The following is a 22,950-nucleotide window of genomic DNA, read 5'->3' on the forward strand; positions in this document are numbered from 1 at the left end:
TCACATTGCACCATGCCCTCAAGGTCCACCCATGTTGTTGCAAATAGCAAGACTTCATTCTTTTTTATGGCTAACTAGTATAGTGGTATATATACCATGGAACAGTATTCATGTATCTTTTCTTACAAAGCTATCTGAGAACATATGCCACCAAAACTAGAGACTAATTAAAGAATAACAAAGCAGGAGCCAAGAAACAGTGAATCCAATTCAAAAGTGATCAAATGAAGTCCCCAAATGATAGCTGGGTGGTGGATGCCTGAACAGAAACCAGTGCAGACTGCAGAAACGGGAAAGACTTAGGAAGGAGTTTTGCAGCAAAAAGGACTTAAGAGAACACCTCATATGACACTATACAAATAAAAGAGTTAGACGAGAGCCTCTACAGATGGTAGACTGTAATGTAAAGCAAGTATAAAAAGGCAACCAATAATGAAAATAACTTAGTAGTTCAGTTACTTTTGAATTGAGAATAGGGGGACTTCTGAGGCAGGTGAGCTAAATCCTCATCTAACATAAAAGGAAGTAAAGACAATATATAAAGTGGTAAATCAAGAACCAGCAGGAAAATATAACTTTTAAAGATAAAAAGGGGACTTCCCTGGTGGTCCAGAAGTTAGGAACCCACCTTGCAGCACAGGGGACACGGCTTTGATCCCTGGTTGGGGAACTACGATCCCATGTGCTGTGGAACAACTAAGCCTGTGTGCCACAATGAGAGCTGGTGTGCCACAATTAAGCTGGTGTGCCCAATGCAGCCAAACAAATACAATTTCAATCAAAAAAATAAAGAAGAAAAATTTCGTAAGAAAACGTTCAAAACCATGAAGTTATTTCCTGTTGAAAATATATGCACAATCAGATAATTTTTCACAGCCTCCAATGCTCCAATTCCAAGACATGATCTCCACTCACCTGGGTGACTGCAATGGGCTTTTGACTAGCCTCCTCGGTTCCTCACCTAGAATCTAGTCTCAAAATACAGCCTGAGTGATCCTTTAAAAATCTGTGTGAGCTGTTATTTTCTGCTTAAGAACTTCCATCTTGTTTGCTGCGAAAGTCAAACAACTGAGCAACAGCCTCTAAGGCCTCCCTGACCTCAAACCCCTACTACATTCTCCCCACTCACTCCATCCAGCCCCTCTGGCTCCCTTGACAAACTGTTAGCACACTGGACCTTGTGAGCCTCAGGGCCTCCCCACCTACTGCTAGACAGTTACATGGCTAGTTCCCTCATTCTCAGAGTTTTCCTCAAACATTCCCTTTCAACGAGGCCTTCCCAGGCCATTCTGTTTAAAATTGTAATTCTCCTAACGCTATTTCCTTTCTCTGCCTTATTTTCGTCCACAGCACTTATTACTTTCTAACACACCACTAGGTTATGAAAACTCCAGGAACTCAGAAAATTTTCATTTGTTCACTGATGGAAATTAAGAGTGCTTAACATACACAAAAAAACCACATCCTCTGTGAATAAAGCAAAAGTACGGCAGCTAGCATGGAGGAGGGCAGGGAACTACTGTTCTAATTATAGGGCTTTCTTCACTATTTGTCTTTTAAACCATGAATTATACTTTCACAAAGCATCTCTATTTAAATAACAAGTATATATTTAACTATCAAAGAAACGAGATTTAGGAAGGCAGCTATTAGAAGGTACAGGATCAAAGGTTTTCAAAACGGGAGTTGAGGATTTTTGCATGTTGACCGAAGGAATCCAGCAGAGAAGCTAAACATATGTAGGAGAAGGATCGGTAATTAGCACGTTTCTGAGGCAGTGAGAGTGGACAGGTGGACACAGATAAGACGAAGGGCAGCTTCCCTTGTCAGAGCAAGAGGATATTACAGTTGCTGAAACCCGGAGAGTTTCCACTTGAGTATCCACTTTCTCTTGAATCAGGAAACCAGATTATATGAAGAAAGTGAGTTAACAGGCCGGGGGGGGGGGGGGGGGGGGTCGGTGGTGGTGGGGAGGTAAGGAGCTAGTTTTGAGTAGAGGTTGGAAATAATCCCTTCAGAGAATTTCAGCAGGTCTTCCAGGCAGTAGATTGGGTCCATTTGAGGGAGGTGATCAAGTATTCACAGTGTTACTTAGTCCTCAGAGGGCAGCCTCGAAGGAAGGGCTCCATCTAGGAATTACATGGCTTCTTTGACTTGCAAGTTTATACAAACGGACTAAGAGGCAAAGGACTTTAGAGTGCTAGCTTCTATAAAATCGAAATGAAAAACTATGGAACTGATAAGCCTGTCCAGCAGAGAAGCTGAGAGTGGAGAGAATGGAATAAAATAAAGGGATCAGTGAACTGGAAGTCCCCAAGAGGCAGACAAATAGTCAGGGCAAGTTGCACTCAAACAAGAAGGTGATACAGGGAGCTTCATCAGTGACCTTGGCAATGGAGTCCTACACGTTCTAAGGAGCAACTGCAGGGGAGAGAGGCTGAGGCAGAGCTGCCTATTCATTCAAATGCTAATACCACCGAGTTAGGGAAAGCGAAACGCAGACAAAACTGGGCTATTCGAAAACTTTACAAACCATAGGTTGGAAAAACTAACAACTGGTAAGACTTTTTTTAGTAATAAAACACCATTCCTCACCCTCACACAAGCACTACTTTGGATCCAAAAGCCCAATAATTAAGAGGCAAGATTTATAATATAGTTTTGCTCTTTAGTCAAATGCTATTTGATTTAATGCAGGTATAAATATTATGCCTCAATGAACTTACTCATGTACTTATTATATAGGGTAGATTTAAAAAAAATCAACTAGCCATTAGGTTCAGAACTCTATGCTTTCCAGAAATTAGAAAATAAAATAATCATAAATTCCTCATGAATAATCATAATTCTACTTGCCAAGTCCTCTCTTTAGCAGAAAGAGAGAAAATGGCAGAACAAACTCTAAGAACAATGTTTTTAAAAGTAATCATAATTTGGTACTAGTTTCTGTAACAACTAAAATCTTTTACCTTACTCTAAAAAATCATACTTACGCTTTAGAAATTTCTTAAGGTCATCAATGTACCCTTGATAGGATTCTAAATCAGACAGGCTGAATGAAAAATCCAACGCAGACGCTGGTTTTGGAAAAACCATAAGTCCTATAAAGATAAGAGAAAACGGGGGAAATTAACTGCAGCAAATTCCTTTCTCTCTTTCCTTCTCCTTACACTCTTATCTCTAAAAAGGAAGGTCTCAATAAATTATGTGGACGTTGTGTTCACAGGTAGGTTGAGAGAACCACCAAGAACTCCCCAGTTATGTCTGACTACAAAAAGACATCTAAAAGGTAAGAATCCCAAAGTCCTGAAAGTCACTTCAGACAATATCAATTAGAAAATATCAAATTCTAAATATCAAATATCAAATTCTAAATCTTAAGAATTGCTCTGGTCCTTAGTGAAAAGACAAATTTTACTTTGTACTTTTTTTTTACTTTGTACTTTCTACATTCATTTTCTATTCAGTGTTTTAGGGTTTGCCAATTTGTCATTAATATATGGAGAAAATTTTAGCAAATCAAAGTCTAAGCATTTTTGTCACTGAAATTACAGCTCTATGGAAACCTTCATAAAGAAAGTGAACCTTATTCAACGTAAGAGGCCTATACAATTTAAAATCTATAATTAAATGTTCTTCTTTCAATAATAAACACTGCTCTCTAACTAAAATGTAGTTTTCTCATAATGAACTGGCATATAACCACCAGCAATTTCGTATCAGCCATCAACAACCGTGTCTCTAGAACATGTCTGCATGAGTTTATTAACAGAAAATGTAAGCATGTTTATCTGCAACAAACACAATCAGGCTTCTAACTTTAAGCTTTCCTCGATTTAAAAGCATTAGATCTATGTTAAGTCTTGCACAAAAGGCTTAAAATAAAAAAAACCCTAAAATCTTCACTAGTCACTAAACATTCCCCATACATCAGTTACTATAGATAAGTCTTGCGTTAAATCTGAAGATAAACAACAACCAAGGCTATTTTAGTTTTCATTAAAATTTCTCAGACATCTTATTCATATTATATCAAATCTATGTTTTTCAAATGCTAAATGCTTGCCTGTGTTGATCTGCAAGGCTCTTGAGTTAAACTCAACCTGACGCTACCCAATGACGACGAAACAATCAATGTTTCAAAAAGGCAGAGCAAGTCTTATTCCATATGTACACAAAAAAGCTCCAATTAGATACCACTTCAACATATCACATCCCTTAGATTTAGATGATCACAACTTTAGCTTCTCTTTGGGAGCTAACTACACACACTTAAACACAGATCAGGGCTTCAGGGATCAGGTATTCTGGGGGTCATGCCCACAGCCGGAAGCCTGGTGTGCTGCAGTCCACAGGGTCGCCAAGAGCAGGACATAACTTAACGACTGAACAACAAGAACATGCCCACAGCAGGGCTGTATTAATGTGCTGAGCTTATCACTGCATCCTGTGAGGCAACATAATATCCCATGGCAAAACTGTAAACTTCTGATTCACTTAACGTTTTCTGAATATTTAAGGAACTCAGTTTAAAACTACATACTTAAACGTATATTGAACAGATTTTACTGCTTATATAATTCATGCAATTATAAATGGTTCAATATTTCTGAAATATATCAGCTTATGTTCAATAGTAAGGCAGCAAGAGAATTATCTTAGAATTCATGTAGGGAGAAAAAAAACAGGGCTACAATGAGAGATGAGGAAAAAAATCAGGATAGAGCTGGTCCTAGATACATGGTCAAAAAGACTAACGGAGTTATTCATGATATTTTGATAAAATCAGCTACAGACAAAGTGAAAAAGCCGTTAGAACAAATTGGTTGGGGAAACTGGTTCATTCTTGCTGCTGCTATGGCTGAGAAGTCCACAAGGATCTAGAGTTCCTCAGCCGTGGTCCTAATGACATTCTGGACTGGATGAGTCTTTCTTGTGGGGGGTTTTCTCATGCATTGCAGGGATGTTCAGCAACACCAGTAGTGCGCCTGCAGTTGTGACAACCAAAAATATCTTCAGAATGGCCCTGGGGGGGCAAATCATGGCTGGAACAGAAGCAGTGCTGGACAGAAACCTCCTGCAGATTCCCACCTTCCCTGACTTATGTGCTCACTTTGCCTGCTGCCAAACTGTACTCCTCCATGGAGAGCCATCCCTTTGCTACAATCTCAGGAAGTTGTTCACGTTTGTGGGAATTAGCTACACTGGGGCTCTGGGCCATACTGTTACCTACTTCCATAAAAACTGCCAGCAGCGTGAGGACAAGGCCCATATGCACCAACGAAGGCAGAGCTGGCATTCAAAAACAAACTTTAAAAAGAATAAATATGGGAAGGAGAAAATGTGATTTAAGTAAGTGGTCCAGTCAAGATTTTTTTCTGTACTAAAGTACATTCTCCAGTATACTAGAGGAATTTTTTTTCCATAAGACAATCAATAGAGAATAAACATATTAAGTGCACACTCATTTTAGTCTCTATTAATAGATCCTTATTTAATATTTCTTATCATTTCCATACTAAGCAATTAAAACCGTAGTATTTTATAAGCCCAATGCTTTAACCCAAGCCAGAGCTGAAATATATATAAGTAAATTACTCAGGGCAAAGTGAAACTGCTACTCAAGATTCATAAACATCACTCATAACTATATTCATCAATACGGCTTTACTTTAACTCTCAATATTTATTTCTGTTTACCCTTGGCAAAAGAGTCAAGATTTATCAGCCAAGTTTTTGTATCACTGTGTAAATATTAAAGGTCTTCATATCAGCATGTAAATATTAAAGGTCTTTATATCTGCATGTAAATATTAAACAAATAAAATAAAAACTGTCACATTATTTGACTCTGAAATTTAACATCTCCTACTTGCTCTATAATACAGACTTCCAGAGAAGATAAAATATAATCCAATTTTGTTAGAAGCCAGAATAATTACAACATAATTACCTGGACTAGGAATCTGGTCACGATATTTTGGAACCTCATCATTCAGAGTCTGAAGCATGGCCCACATTGTGAATGAAAAGAGTGCCGCCAGGAACCCATAAAAGACTAGGTAGAAGAGCAAGATCAAACCTGTAAAAGAAAACAAAACTTATAAAACTTGAAGATATACACATTGTGTGTGTTTGTCTGTGTGTAATGAGGCCAAGGTGAAAAAACAAACCAACCCATCGCAAGGCTAGGGTTCCAAGCTTTGCCATGCACACAGCCAAGTATCTTCATATTCCAAACATTATGAATTTGCCCAAGCAAGGGGTATTTCAGCAGGCAGCACCCACCCATCCTGTGATCCCCTCCTCTCCTAATACTTCCAAATACAAGCAGCTTCCACAGATCATACTGATTCAAGATCAGCACTTGAAAATCCCAGCACATAAGGGAGTGTTTCCCAAAATGAATTTGATGCCCTCTAGAAAGACAGAAGATGATTTTAGGTTGATAAACCCCCTTTATGTGTATGTGACAGACAAAAGAATGAGCATATCAACCCTGTATTTCATAATAATTATCTGCATAAATCTGAGTTTTAAAAAGTGAGTTGATTTAAAGAATAGCCAGGAAGCATGCAGAGAAGGCAAGTCATGAAGATGGTTATCAGTGAATAAAGTTTAGGAAATACTGGCTGAGTGGAAGCTTCATACAAAAGTGCAGAGAGGACGAGATCAGAACAGGCGCTCTGACCAGCGGGACTTGACAACTCCATTGCTAAGCACGAAGCAAGAGCTGGCACACACACAAGTTTCAACATAAAGGGCCTAACCTTCTTTTTTTCTTCACAATCTGGAAACACTAAAATCTATCCCAAGCCAGTGATTTCTTTTGTGAACATCTAGAATTATTCTTCTCAAATGTCTATATTCAAAGATCTAACATCGTAAGTGGTCACCATTAAGATTATACGCTACAATACATTGCTAACGTCACACATTTACATTTGAACATTTAAAAACTGATCAAAAAATATTCAATTAATTCCCAGTTATGGCAACAGTAAAGAACACTTAATTCCCCAAAGCTGAATTAACATCAGCTTTATTTTCCAGTCTTAACATAAACTTGCTTATCAATATTTGTCCTTGAAGAAAGGCTACAGCAGGCATTCCCAATCTAGGATCTATGGACCCTTCACCCTCACCCATTCCCAGCAAAGGTGAACTTCAGAGCTTCTGAGACTTCTATAATAATAAATTTCTGAATACATCCATTTTTCTCTGTGGAGTGGCTGCACAATATTCTTGTGATGCTCAAAAGACCCTGTGACCCCAAACAAATTGTGGCAAAAGCTAGATAACTTTCATTTGTTACCTGCAGGCCAGAAAACTTAGGGGAAAACAGTTAAAGCAATTTCATCTTAATTCAGACAGGCATTCCCCATCCTCCCCCTGCCCCAATTACCAGGAGGCCAAAATAGGGAGCGAAAGGACAGAAGGAAGAAAGGAGCACAGCATGTTCACCTCCAGACAGCAGCACTTCCCTACCGCATAGAGCGATCCTGCTGCAGAAAAACAGAGGAAGACCAACCTCAAAGAAGTGACCAGTTTACTGTAAGGGAAAACCAAACAGGTAAAGCCCAAAAGCTGGTTTATGAGATACAGGGGAAAAACCATTCTTTCAGATTTGGCTCTTTGTAGGAACTAACAGATAAATTCCTCTACACAGCAGGCCAGAGCACAAATACATAAATGTCATGAGTGGGGGCTGCGTTCCAATAAAACGTCACTTAACAAAAACAGGCAGTCTGAGGCCACAGGAGTTTGTCAAATGATGAAGTTGATACTAAACTGGAAAAGTTTGTGCTAAGAGTTTAGTTATTTAGCAGTACATTAAACTCATCTAAATGTATTCTTTTTTTTTTTTTTTTACTTTACAATACTGTATTGGTTTTGCCATACATCAACATGAATCAGCCACGGGTGTACATAAGTTCCCACTCCTGAAACCCCCTCCCACCTCCCTCCCCCTAAATGTATTCTTATCATGCCATTTTCAATTTTGATTTTCAACTTCCAGGAAAAATAATGTAAATGAAATTTATAAAAGCAACAAGCAAATGAGCACATAGCAAGCATGAACAAAAATGTTGAAATTCCCTATGTAGTCAGGTTCATCAAAACAGACACACAAATTAACAGCCATGTTCCAAACTTGATGGCCATACACTAGTGGCCATTAAGTCAACTGTGAATGTAGTTAGTGTACAACAAGTAAATAAGTGATTTCCAGCACTGAAGTCAATTTCCCCTACTTGATAAGATCCTACTGCCAAGAACCAAACTTAACATTGAAAAACTAAAATTAACCTCACTTATAAACACCACATCAGGGCTTCCCTGATAGCTCAGTTGGTAAAGAATTTACCTGTAATGCAGGAGACCCCGCTTCAATTCCTGGGTCGGGAAGATCCCCTGGAGAAAGGACAGGCTAACCACTCCAGTACTCTTGGGCTTCCCTTTTGAGTCAGCTGGTCAAGAATCCCCTGCAAAGCAGGAGACCTGGGCTCGATCCCTGGGTTGGGAAGATCCCCTGGGAAGGGAAAGGCTACCCACTCCAGCATTCTGGCCTGGAGAATCCCATGGACTAAGAGTCGAACATGACTGAGTAACTTTCACTTTCATAAAAACCACATATGAAAGACCACTCGCAAGGATGGAAGTAACTTTTTTATCAACTTAATCTGCTTCCTCTAAGGAAAAAAAAAAAAGGAAAATAAAAACAGAAGTTATAAACTGCTGTTCTTACAGGGGGTATCTTGCAGTTAGTTTACTCAGATGCATCCCTGACAACAAAACTGAGGGTACCTTAGATAAGGAAAGGGCTTCCCTGGTGGCTCAGACGGTAAAGAATCTGCCTGCAATGCAGGAGACTTGGGTTTGATCCCTGGGATGGGGAAGATCCCCTAGAGAAGGGAATGGCTGCCCACTCTAGTATTCTTGCCTGGAGAATTCCATGGACAGCCCTCCATGGGGTCACAAAGAGTAGGACACGATAGCTCAGTTACAGGTAGGGCAGAGGGGACCTAATAAATGTGCCACGCCTGCCTCAGTGCTGGTTAATGTGAGCAAGGGAAGTCATTAGGCTTCAAGGCCTGGACATCCACACTCGTTCAACACACTTTGAGACTGTGTGATCTGACTCCCTACTTCTTGCTCAAACTTCCTAGTTATCTAGACACCAGAAAGACTATGCCTTATTCCCAGAGAATTTCGCTAAGAAACAACTTTCCCTGGGTAAATTAAAATAGCAACCTGCTTACAGTTTTATGGACTATAGCCTACCAGGCTCCTCAGTCCATGGAATTTTCCAGGCACGAGTACTGGAGTGGGTTGCCATTTCCTTCTCCAGGGGGTCTTCCCGACCAGGGATCGAACCTGAGTCTCCCGCATTGCAGGCAGATGCTTTTAAGGGCTTCCCTGGTGGCTCAGAGGTTAAAGTGTCTGCCTCCAATGTGGGAGACCAGGGTTCGGTCCCTGATCGGGAAGACCCCCTGGAGAAGGAAATGGCAACCCACTCCAGAACTCTTGCCTGGAGAATCCCATGGACAGAGGAGCCTGGTAGGCTACAGTCCACAGGGTCACAAAGAGTCGGGACACGACTGAGCGACTTCACTTTCACTTACAGTTTTAAAAAACCTTTTTTTTAAAGCAAAGGCAGGTATAACTTTTTAAAAAAATCAATTATATGGACAAGTACAAATTTAAAGTCCTTTGTAAGTTTAAATTTTTATAAGGAGCTATTTACTGAGGTATAATTCACATTTCATTCACTATGAGTGGAAGTGGTTGGTCATATGCTAACTGTTTAGTATTTTGAGTTAAGTGCTAGACAGTCTTCCAAAGCAGCTGTAACATCCTACATTCCCACTGGCAAGATTCCAATTTCTTCACATCCTTATCAATACTTTCTATGTGGGTTAACTAGCATTTCCCTAATGACTAATGATGTTAAGCATCTTTTCATGAGCTTATTGGTCATTTGTGTCTTCTTTGAAGAACTGTCTATTTAGACCGTTGGTCCATTTTTATACTGAATTGCCTTTTTATGTAAGTTCTAACAGTTCTTCATACATTACAGACATGAGCCTTTTGTTATATACACGATGTACAACTATTTCCCCCCATTCTGTGAGTTGTCTGTTCACTTTCATGAGTGTCCCTTAAAGCAGAAAAGTTCTTAATTACAAGGAAGTCTAATTTACTTTTCTCCTTGGTTGCTTGGTTTTTGTATTGAATCTAAGATACCATTGCCTAAGCCAAAGTTAAGAAGACCTGTAGCTATGTTTTCTTCTAAGAATTCTTAGTTTTAGCTCAAGTTCGGATCTTTGATCCACTGTGTGTTTCTGTACATCGTATGAAGAAGGGAGAACCGAGAACTTCCAGATGTACAAGCTGGAACCAAGAGCTTCCAGGTGTACAGGCTGGATTTAGAAAAGGCAGAGGAACCAGAGATCAAATTGCCAATACCCACTGGATCATAGAAAAAGCAAGAGAATTCCAGAAAAAATGTCTGTTTCTGCTTCATTGACTATGCTAAAGCCTTCGACTGTGTGGATCACAACAAACTGTGGAAAATTCTTAAACAGATGATAATACCAGACCACCTGACCTGCTTCCCGAGAAACCTGTGTGCAGGTCAAGAAGCAACAGTTAGAACTGGACAGGGAACAACAGACGGTTCCAAAGTGGGAAGCACATCAAGGAGTACATCTCAGCTGTATACTGTCACCCTGTTAAAGAGTACATCATGCAAAATGCCGGGCTGGAAGAAGCACAAGCTGGAATCAAGATTGCCAGGAGAAAATATCAACAACCTCAGATATTACCACTCTAAGAGCAGGAAGTGAAGAGGAATGGAAGAGCTTATTGATGAGGGTGAAAACAGGAGAGTGAAAAAGCTGGCTTAAAACTCAACATTCAAAAAACTAAGTTCATGGCATCTGGTCTTATTATTTTCATTTCATGGCAAATAAAATAGGCTTGGGGGGTGGGGGGAGTGGAAGCAGTGACAGATTTTCTTTTCTTGGGCTCCAAAACCACTGCGACTAAACAACAGCAAAGAAAGAATTCAATTACACTGTTTTGCATATCGATATCCTGCTGTCCCAGGACCACTTGTTTAAAAATCATCTGTTCCTCACTGAAATAATTTTCTTAAACTAATTAGCACATTGCTGTTGTTTAGTCGCTAAGTCCGGTCAGACTCTTTGTGACCCCATGGACTGAAGCACACCAGGCTCTTCCACTATCTCCTGGAGGTTTCTCAAATTCATGTTCATTGAATCAGTGATGCTATCTAACCCATCTCATCCTGTGCTGCCCGTTCTTCTTTTGCCTTCGAAGTATTTCTACAATTAAAAATACATATGTGTATATACATATACACTCAAATTTTATATATTTATTTTAAAAATATGGTAGTATAAAAAATATTAAACAAGATTAAATAAATTGCCTAAGACTAACCTACCAATAAGAGAAACACCCAGACCAGTACCTCTCCACGTGGCACCTTACCTGGTCTGCTCTCCCTGGGAGCCTCAAGCTATTACTTTTTGCAATCAACTCCCCTTCTCTGAAGTGCATCATGGAAGCATTCTGTGTTACTTCGGGTAACAAAAATTTACATGGAATAAGGTATCTGTTCCTCTTCTCCAAAAGTCCAGTTACAAGCAACAGACATATAAACAAAGAGAAAGAATTAACTGTCTCTAACAGGAAGAGGAAGGAAAGGATTTCATCAGAGAAGGACTCCCAGAAAAAAGCAAGTTGGCTCACCAAAATGGAGAACAGGAGGGCACTCTGGGGCAAAGACTAGATGACTCCACAGCAGGAGCAGCCAGGTGAGTGTAACTTTGTGCCTTCCCCCAACACAGACTGGTGGCCAGCAAACACACACACACACACACCCTCCCCGCCAACCTTGTGTAACTTTGTGCCTTCCCCCAACAGACTGGTGGCCAGCACGCACACACACACACACACCCTCCCCGCCAACCTTGTGTAACTTTGTGCCTTCCCCCAACACAGACTGGTGGCCAGCACGCGCGCGCGCGCGCACACACACACACACACACACACACACACACACACACCCACCCACCCACCCACCCACACACACCCTCCCCGCCAACCTTGGTACCCATCAACTACCAACAGTAGCAGCACCATCTACTCTTTAACAGGAGCAGGGAGCATGGACAGGGGGAGTGGGGGGAGGTCGGGATTTAAAAACTGGCCAAGGTATTGGATGGGTTGGTAAAAACCTCAAGGAGTGGAGGGAATCTCCATACCTCGACCAGCTCTTGGGTACTTCTGCCTCATGCCTGAATGCTGTGACAGAAAAGCCTAAATACAAACAGGAGGTGCAGAGAACCAATAATTACCAAATATCTGAGGAAAAAACTAATCCAATAAAGTACCAAATGCAACAAAGAAAGTGTAACAAAAATTTACAAAGTGGACTTCTACATAAGCTTTGAATTAAAAAGACAACAAAACATGAAATATTCAAAATACAAAACAATAACGCAGCCAAAGCAGAACACACAGGAAAATCCACAGCTTTATATGAATTCACTAAACAAACCCCAAGACTAACCAAAAAGTCAGGTTTAAACTCAAGACTAAAATAAATTCAAGGGAAAGTAAGAGAGATTTTAGATACCATCACAAGTTAATGGAAACAAATGCATTTAATTTGATCAATAAAACCAGTTTCCAACTAGTAAACTTGAGAATAAATGGAAACATATCGTTTTGTGAGGGAAAAAACACTTGCAAATCAGAAGTTTTTACAAAACAATAAACAGAGCTCTATTCCTAAAAGAGATACCACATCCAAATGGTTTTAGTTAGTTTTCCCAGTTTTCAAGAAATAGATTCTTTTTCTATACATAAGCTATCTCTTTTGGATGCTCCATACGTTACCTAAATCTTTTTAAGGCTAGCACTCTCCAGACACCAAAACTAAACAGCCAGTAGTTACACAAGTCTCACACATGATATTTTATTTTACAAATGCTTACATAGAACTTACATATTATAATACGATAATGACAAAGGAACAAAGATATAAATTAGTAACAAAACGCAATATCCAAGAAAGGATCCATGTAAAAAAGCTGGCATTTCAAATCAGTGAGGAAATGATGGGTTATTCAATATACTTTGGGATAAGTGGTCAGGAACACTGTATAAAAGATTGTTAAATTTGTAATAATATTTATTTAAACAAGTACAATTTTTAAAAGAATTAAGTGAACATGCATAAACCTCACCTAGATTCTATGTAAGTAGACAATCTACTATATTTATCTATCTTTTCAATAATTACCATCTATTTTTTTATGCATTTCAAGTTGTAGATGTTAGTACACTTAACCCCTGAACACTTCAACATGCATATTAACTAAAACAGAGGGAAAAATTACATTCAGTGAAATATGCGAATCTCCAAAGTACTATGACATGGATTTTTGACAAATGCATTCACCTCTATGATACAAACTGCTATCAAGATACAGAAGATTGCCATCATCCTATAAAGTTCTCTCATGCCCCTTCCCAGTCAATCCCCAGGCCCATCCTAGAAGCAAGCACTGTTCTGGGCTTTTTTTCCAGCATAGGTAAGTACTGCTTGGTTTAGAATTTCAAAGAAATGAAATGATATAGTACATTCTCTTCAGTAAAGCTTATTTTCTGCTTAGCCTAATTGTGGGATTCACTCAGGTTTTCCATTATTTGTAGTTCGTTCTTTTTTTTTGGACTGTTTAGTAGTATTCCACCATGTGGACACTGGTTTGTTTATCCATTCTACTGAAGACCTGGGCTATTTCCAGTTTGAAGCTACTATGAATATTTTCATGTATTTCTGTGGACATATGTTTTCATTTCTCTTGGGTAAATATCTAGAACTGCTGGGGCATGGGTAAGTGTATATTTACTTTTATAGGAAACTGCCAGACTTTTATCCAATGGGTATATGCCACATAGGTTTTAAAAATATGATAGGTAACAGTGATTGCCCAGGGAAGAAACTGAGGATGACAGCGGGCTTGCTGACTACTCACTGTAAACATTCAAATAATGAAGTGACTTTTGTTATATGAAAAGAACAAAGCCAAGAGTTCACACATTTTAAGACCCCATTCAGTTTTCTCGGATTAGCCTATACTGAACCACAAACTTCTAAAGCGTAGCTCAGCAAATCTCAGCTGCTGCCTGTTTTGTCAATAAAATACTGAAACACAGTTAGGCCACTAGTTTACATATTGTTTAAGGCCATTTCAAGCTACTAATAGCAGAGGTGAGTAGTTGTAAGAGACACTGCCTGGCTGGCAGAGCCTAAAATATTACCTGGTCCTTTAAAGAAAAAGTTTGCAGCCTCCAGTTCAAAAGGCCTTGTTTTTCATTCCCAAGTGACACCTGAAACTATCTCATGCAACTTTTCCCTTAAAGAAGAAATTGAGACCAAAAGATTTTTTTTTAGTGACTTATCTAAGCTTGGAGATGTAGAATTCTAATTCAGGTCTACCTCAGCACACTGGTAAACTTCTAAGCTTACCAAGTAAAAACACACAGGCCCATCGGCTCACTTTGACTATAATGCCCTGTCTGGAAACTCAAAATGAATTAGAAATTTAGTGGAATAGAAAGAATCATGGTGAGCTGAGGGGAATTATGAACAAGTTTCTCCACAAACAAGACTTTCACAGTATGGAGCTATGTCAATTAATCCATAATACTCTCAACTTCATTCAGCCCAAAGACTAGGTGAATCGCAAGTGGAAACTGACTAAATGACAATTTATCAAAAAAAAAGTTAAGTGTTTACTATGTGCTCGATGCTGTAGGGCTATAATATGCACCTGCAAGTCCTGCTACATGAGAACATCCAGTCAGTAGAAGCAACATATATAAACACCTCTGACCCAGCGTACAAAGTTGTTAGGTGTCACAGATGATAAATGCGGTATCCTTTCACCTGGGCAAGTCAGAGAAGGCTTGTGGCAGAGCTGGCCCTGGACGCAGGAATCAGGGGAGAATTTACGATGCAGCGAATGGCACGGGGGAGGGAATGAGCAGGGCACTCCAGGCCAAGGGGCCTTAGATATAGCCATTTGGCTGTGACACAGTGGTATGTGGGGTGTATGGTATAAAATGACAGATTATGTAAGGTTGGAAATATAGTTCTAAGCCAACATGTAGTACACCTGGAATACCAGGCTATCAGGAACTGATTTAAACCTCAAAGCAGTGGGGATCCAAATACTTTTGGGGTATGGGGAGTACCTTGATCAAAGCTGCAGCCTTAGACATCAATCTGAAACAGGGAGGTTGTACACAGTAATTCCAACTGACGCCCAGTATCTTTCTGGGACTGCACCAAAAGTTTAGAGCCCACCTTCCCCAGTCAACACTACACATTTTTTTTCAGCAGCACATAAAGGTTGGAAAGCCAATGGCTCCATTTAAACTTGGAACAATTTTGAAAGAAAGTTACAAAAAGATCTTCATCTGGTCCTTCAAGTTTTTTTCATCAGTGAATTTACAAGAAAAGACACTACCAGATCCTTAAAAAGTGGGGCAGGGTTGGTGGGAATGTTAAAGGCTATGCAATTTGCAACAGGTGGTTAGCATTAAGAATGCCAGGAAAAACAAGCCCCCTGGGCTTCCTCTGAATGTGTGCCTGTTCACAAGATACTTCGGGGTGGGGTGAGGTGAGTGAGTTGTGAGAAGGTCAGAGAAAATTCATTCCCGGATTAACTGCAGCAGTGGTAATGAGCTGTGGGTCACCAAGAGATTCTAAAAATGTTGTGGAAGTAGGACTATGCCTAGTGACAGTCTTCAAGAATTGCAAACAGAGAAGTACCTCAGAACTACAATGGAAGAAGGGGAAAGAGCTCTGTTTATCAGTTGATTAATAAGGTAGTGGAGCTGTCTAAGCCTCACTCTCAGATTTATGGGATATGCAAGAAGCAACTGGAATCTGAGAGATGTTAACCAAGAAGTAAAATTTATCAGTAATTTTTGCAGTTGTTTTGAGATGAAAAAAATGAAGAGAAAACAAAGCTAACACAGTGCCTGGGAAACATACTTTAGGAACCAAGAGAATCAGAAAAAGACTGGTTAGAGAAGTACGGAGTGGGAGTAAGGACCATTTTTATGGGCCAGACACTGACAACAGTGACAACAGGCCAGAAACTGCCAAAAGAAAAGTACCTCACCTTGTGGACAAGGGTCTATTTCTTAGCATGGCATCAGCAAAATACTAGGAGTAAGTTGTACTTAAGCACCAGCTCCACCAGTGGCTCAGTAAACAGATATGGGGAGGTTGTTAAGTCAGAAAATTCTTTTCAAAAATATTACTAGTTAAATAGCACCTGTAGGGAGAGGAAGACACTATTAAATAAACCCTCATTAAATCTGAGAGCAGATAACTTTAAAAAGAAAAAGCCTCTAGGAAGTTCTCATAAGAGCCATAAGAAGCTGAACAGAGCAATAAAACAGGACGCAGGAGACCGAATAATAACCCTGGTTCTGTTATTCTAATCAAATGCACGACCTAGGCATGTCAAACTCAGCCGAGCCTCCCATGAGAAAGTTACATGGAAACTTTTTCTGAACACTAAACTATGAAATCCAAGTGTGGCAGAAAAAAAAAAAGGAAAATGCTCAAATATCAGGTAAATCTTTATGCAATGATATACCAAAACCAAAAACACTAAAAAGTGTTGCAGAAGACTAATTACATTTAATTAGACTGGGTACATTTCACAACACTGCTCTTTCATTCAACCAATTTTTACTACATTCCCACTAAGTGCAAGCAATAGGTTAGGTGTTAGGGAATTCCAGAGTAAGATGTGAATAAGAAGCTTCAGCCTAACAAATGCATTATGAAAGCATAAATGCTCTACTAGAAAAAGGTATCACTGGATACACCGGAGCACTTGACACAGTCTCAAAGCAAAAAATGATTCAAAAATGTTTACCAGAGATCAGGCTGTCAAAGCTGACATCTGAGTAACTAGGTCAAGGTGAAGGAAGAAGGGGTTCAGAATCTAGGAAACAGGCCCAAAAATGATGGGAGAGAACTATGTAGAACAGTAGATGACAAGAGAGAAAAATCCCAAGTCTGCAAATAGTCTGCACATGATGCTAAGGAGCCGGAGGGCAATAGAGATTTACATGAAGGAGGTGGCTGTGAAACAGCCCACTGAAGATTTCCAACAGGCAATCTTTAAAGATTCCGACAGGTTTTAAGAATGCAAAAAAAGCCTTAGGGACCAGAAATGCAGTTTGTAAGCCCCAACATAGATATGATACCTAAAAAGTCACCAGAAACCTAAGTTCTAGCAGAGTGTGTGGATGGTTCCCACAGAGGTGATGGAAAGTGCCAAGGATACCCCCAACACATCAACCTCTAAGAAAGAGGTAGAGGAATTAAAAACCACTCCCCTTAAATTTTAAGTGATAAAACCAGGTAGCTAACTGTACATTTTCACTTATTTATACATTTGAAAAAACTTTATACATAGGAAAATGTTAACAATGGTTATTCTATGTAGTCAAAGATGACAGATTTTACTTCAAAATCAATGTAATGAATGCCTAATTAGAAAATAATGAATTTATCTTCCAAAGTAAATTTTGTTCTTCTTTTATGACAGAATTTCTTTTTTAAAAATGCTAGGTTAGTAGAGGCTTCATCTTAATGGAAACGCTAGAAGTCTATAAAGGGGGAGGGGAAGGGGAATAGATATCCCCCAAGAGTAACCTTCACTTTTAAAAATTATTGTACACATGATTTTTTTTTCCCTTTTCATACAGTTGTACTGCCAAGTACTTTGGCACACTGTAATAAAATTGTTTGGAAAATAAAAGCATTAAATGGTCTTTAAATATGATGATACACCACAGTGAAGATGTTACTAAGGACAGGAGGGTTTTTTAAAAGCTGTTTTAAATACAACTAATTCTAAAGCTGCAAATTCAAAAGTCAATTTCAAAGAAATCAAATTATTTTGGGGGTGAGGGGAGGCTGCTCTGTAACACAGTAAAGCACGTACTACTGTGATCACATAGCCTGGTGGGCTACAGTCCTTGGGATCGCAGTCAGACACGACTTAGCAACTGCGCAGGCACCACACTATTATTACAGGTATCTGGACTACAACACACACACCTCCCCCTCCCTCCCACTGTCAATCCAGGTGCTGCCTCCTGCCAGGTGATGGCTCAGTCAGCCTCAGCGGTCGCTGCTGCCACACCCACCACTTGACCTTCATTTACAGTCAGCCCACAGGGTAAGGCAAGGCCTGTTACTTTTCCAACAGTGCAAATTTTTGTAAAGTTTCTTTGATACAACATTCCACCAGACAAAGAATACCTTACAAAACTGGGAAAATAAACACACTTGCCTTCTCCCCTACAGTCAAACACACAAGACTGGGATGGAGCCTGATCTCCAAAGCAGAGCATTTACTGAGGCATGACCCAGAATGGGAGCAGGTGATCGGAAAAAAACTGCAATTCATGGGCCTACAATGAAAGAGAAGCATATGAACAAAATGTAGATGTTAGTAGTTTTACTCCAGAATCCTGATCCTGCTTGGAATCAGTACCTTGAGTTAATCAGTACCAGATTAACAGTAACGTATCTGCTGAGAGATAACCTTAAGATAATGAAGGCCAAAGAAGCCAACAGGCAGATGTCATTAAATGACAGCATGTCATGGGTTTCCCTGGTGGCTCAGATGGTAATCTGCTTGCAATGCAGGAGACCCAGGTTCGATCCCTGGTTGGGGAAGATCCCTTGGAGAAGGGAATGGTTACCCAGTCCAGTATTCTTGCCTGTAGAATTCCATGGACAGAAGAGTCTGGTGGTCTACAGTACATGGGCTCGCAAAGAGTTAGGACACAACTGAGCGACTAATACTTTCACTACTCTTGACTTGCCCTTATGTTCAGCCTGGATATCAGCTCTTAGGAACACTTTGATCACCTACACGGTATACATTAGAAAGCCGTGAAAATGGAATAAAGTACATGTATATAAGCATTCTGAAATTGCTGAAACCAAGTGTAACACATTAGCCAAACATACAAGAAGCTAGTCAAAATCCTCACACAGCTGTTTTAAAGACGGCAATGACATGGATCATGAGGTATTTTCACTTTATCTCAAATATAAAGAGTAAGACTGCTTCTTAAATATTAATATATAGTGCACTTGGAAAGGAACCTCACTTGGGACAAATGTGCTGAAGACTTGAATGTAAAAGATAAAATCAGGAAACATCTTAAATGAATGTCTTTACAGAACCTTTGAGGTAGAGAAAAGCTGTCTCTATACGCCAGCAGCCCAGCAAATCTACCCAGGTCAAAAAAAGATGTAATAATCCCCTCCTTCATTAATTTCAAAAGCAAAAGAAAACACCTGCACAAATGAGGTTTAAAAAGAAAAAAAAACTATAACACGCTTTCAGAATATAAAACATACACAGATTACCCGCAACCCAGAAATTCCACCAGTAGAAACATATTTCAAGGAAATCAATTTACAAAAATGTACAAGGATAAAGGAAAGGGGGGAGGAGGGCCCAGTACATATAATATGCACTGGTTAAAAAAAAAAAAATGAAGAATTACTTCTATTACCATAGGTATCTCCCATGTATACATAAGATACATGTTAGACTAAAAAAAAAAAAACAGTGCATCTAACTACACCATGGAACAGCTATTAAAAATGATATAGATCTTTATTTAAAAACACAGGAAGAGGCCCACAATATACTCAAAAGATTATAAAGCAACATTTACTGTATGATCCCTGTTAAAAAATAACATTATATGCATTAAGTCTGCCCACACATGTACTGAAATATGCATAGTGGACTTCTCCAGTTGGAAAGATCCCCTGGAGAAGGGAAGGGCTACCCACTCTGGTATCCTTGCCTGGAGAAGTCCATGGACAGAGGAGCCAAATGGGCTACACTCTCATGGGGTTGCAAAGAGTCGACACTACTGGGTATCTAACAGGGGTAATGAGATCAGGCAACTCACTCATACGCTGCCTCTGATAAAGAAAGGCCAGAGGATACGCTTTCTCCAGGGGCACCCCATACTTGACGGAATACAGCGTTGATTCCAGCCTACATGCACCCCTCCCCCACATCTCCTTGGAGTGTCCTTATGCCTGCTGGGACAAGATTATGGACAGTTCTCACCTATTTATGCCATTCTGTGCTGGCTTACTATTATTACAATAAATGCAGAAATTTACGAACTGAACTGACAATTTCCATTTTGAAAATAAAAAGTCTTGCCTTCATTCTTCTAAATCTAATCCCAACTTCACCTGTACTCCTTCCACTGCCGTTACATAATCCCGCATTCTGATACCAAATAAAATCTCTATCCCAACAGCATGTAATACGAAGGTTAAAGAGCACACCCTGCATTAAGAAATGTCATTCAAAAAAAAGAAGAAATGTCATTCTAACAAAGTGAAGATACTTGGTACTGGAACGAAGAAAGGTAGTCTACACAAATTCATCCCTCTTCACCACTCAAATATTTCCTCAGCAAAAAGTTAGTACACTCCAAAAACAAAAATAACTTTACAGCACCCCCCCCCATTTAATTCTAAATGCAAGATCTATTTCCTCATCACACTAGTGGGTTCCCCATAGACAGCCATTTGAATAAAAATCGTGAATACCATGCAGTGAGGCAAGGCATCTGTAAAATAATACAACCGCTGGACTAGGATTAAAGGACAACTGGGTTCTTTTCTTGGCTCTGTGGAATATATAATTTTACACAAACAAAATCACAACCTCTCTGGGGCTCATTTTTCTCATCTCTGAAGCAGGGTTTGAGCTAAAAAAAAAAAACCCTCCAAGGCCCCCTTGCAACTTGTGATAGGGCTTTAAGCCGCCTTTCTATTCTAGAAGAGCCGATTTCAAGTAGCAGCAACAGTTTATTTCCTAAGTCAAAGCTAATTCACTCTCTTCATGCTTCTCTTCAAAGTGTCCTGCTCAAATAGTTCTCCAGTCTAGAAATACTCTCACGCAGAAAAGTCTGTCATGACCAACTAACAAAATATTTTTCAAAAGAAAAAAAAGTTGGTTTACTTAAGTTTAAAGGAGGGGAGGGGGAGCACTAGTCGGGGGGAGCACTAGTCCTTATTCAGACGTTAACAGTTTTTCCAAAAAAAGAGGCACTCGAAGGCAGCACCACACTGACGGATGGTTTAAATATTTCTTTTAAAACAAAGAACCCATGCAGAGGAAAACTGCTAGCAAATACAATCATCACATGTTTTGAAGACACAGGGTAAAAAAACCAACCAAACAAAAAATCAAACCGTGCCTTTCAGACCGAATTTACTTTCCCCCAATGAACCACGTTGGTAAGGAAGAAAACCTGTGTCACTAAAAAGGAATTAGGAAGGAAGCAACCTTTTTAAGGGTCTTTTCACCGGACAAATTCAACTGCATTTTCGGGTACCGTGTACTTGCGTGCTTAACACAGTCGTGCAGCCCACACACTGAACACTCGTTCACACTCTTCCGACCGGCTGGGGTGGCAGCGTGGACGAGTCACAAGATAGCGGCGGGAGTGGAAATTTCCTCTCCCCGGGTGTGGGGCAGGGTCTAGCTTCCCCGAACCGCTCGGCGCCGCCGGCCGCCTCCGCCAGGGCCTCTCGGGGCCGGCGCGCTCCGTACAAAGGAGGCCGGGCACTCGGCCCCCACGCGCTCCGGGCTCCGGGCAGCGGTCCCCGGCTTCCGGCGCCTCAGGCCCCGGCAGCACGTGCGCCCGCTCCCGGCCGGGAGGAAGGAACCGGCGCGGCCCGGCGGGGGCTGCCAGCGGGCCCCGCCGCCTCGCCCGCCCGCCGGCCCCGCGAGAAATGAATGGGGCCACGCTACTCCTCTGCCGCCGCTGCCGCTCGCGTTCCAGTCTGGCGGCCGAGACGAAGACCGCTGCGGGCGGCGGTGGCTCCTGGGGCCCCCACGCGGGGAGCTGCCTCCAGCCCTCCCTTCCCACCCGACCCCACCCGGCGTCCCCCCAGACCGCGGCCGGCCCGGGTGCCCAACCGTCGCCCGCTCACCCCAGCTCTTGGCGGTGCGCCCCAGGAATTCTCCGGTTGTCCGGTTGTAGATGAAGAGCTTCCACTCGGCCAGGCTTTGGTTGAAGGACTTCTTGTCTGTCTTCGTCATGGTGTGTGTGCCGACGGCGAGAGGAGCGGCGGCCGCGGGGGTGGAAGCGGCGAGGAGCGCTGAGGCGCGTCCCGGCACGAGCGGGGAAGCTCGGCGGCGGCGGCGGCGGCAAGCGGGACGACAGAGGAAACCTCGCTGCGGTGAGCGCTCAAGCAGACTGCGCTGCGCCGCGCCGAGCCGGGGCCGCCGCTCCGGCCGCGGGAGCCTGACGTCTCCGCCCTCCGCAGCCAATCCCCGCGCAGTTCAGGCCCCGCCGCCGCCGCCGCCACCGCCGCCACCGCCTCCCGCCCGCGGCTCGGCGCAGCCGGACGCGGCGACAACGCCCCGCCCGTTGCCCCGCCCCCGCCCCGGCCCCGCCCCTCCCCGCGGTACCCGGCCGGGCTCCAGGACGCTCTGGGTTCCTTCATCCCTGGCCGGAGGAAGCGAAAACTGTGCAAAGCAACTTAAAAAAAAAAAGTCATGAGAGCTTAATAAGAAGCAGGTTTATAATGACAAGCAAAAGATGAGCGTCCCTGACCCGCAGGTTTCTCAGAAGGAGGACTCTGGGGAGATGCTGCGGGCGACCGGAACCCGGGGTCCCCTCGCTTCTTTGCCTGCTTGCGGCGCGGGACGAGAGCGCCGAAACTACTCCAGTCAGCTAAGTCGCCTTCACCGAGAAGGGGACCTCACCCCTCTCTCCACAAACCGTTTCCAGGCGTTCTCCTCTGGGCTTTAT

At 41.5% G+C, this 22,950-nt stretch overlaps 1 protein-coding gene across 1 annotated transcript in view; it reads right to left on the bottom strand.

Moving 5' to 3' along the window:
• Positions 1-22,390, bottom strand: part of ATP1B3 (ATPase Na+/K+ transporting subunit beta 3) — a 35,270-nt gene extending 12,880 nt beyond the window's left edge. The window contains exons 1-3 of the mRNA XM_052639993.1: positions 22,127-22,390; positions 5,954-6,082; positions 2,994-3,101 (exon numbers count right to left, since the gene is read on the bottom strand). Coding sequence (XP_052495953.1) covers positions 2,994-3,101; positions 5,954-6,082; positions 22,127-22,235 — 346 coding nt within the window. The 5' untranslated portion in view covers positions 22,236-22,390. The remainder of the gene's footprint in view (positions 1-2,993; positions 3,102-5,953; positions 6,083-22,126) is intronic.
• Between the last annotated feature and the right edge of the window lie 560 nt (positions 22,391-22,950).

Source organism: Budorcas taxicolor, chromosome 1 (assembly GCF_023091745.1).
Source record: "Budorcas taxicolor isolate Tak-1 chromosome 1, Takin1.1, whole genome shotgun sequence".
NCBI classification, from domain to species: Eukaryota; Metazoa; Chordata; class Mammalia; order Artiodactyla; family Bovidae; genus Budorcas; species Budorcas taxicolor.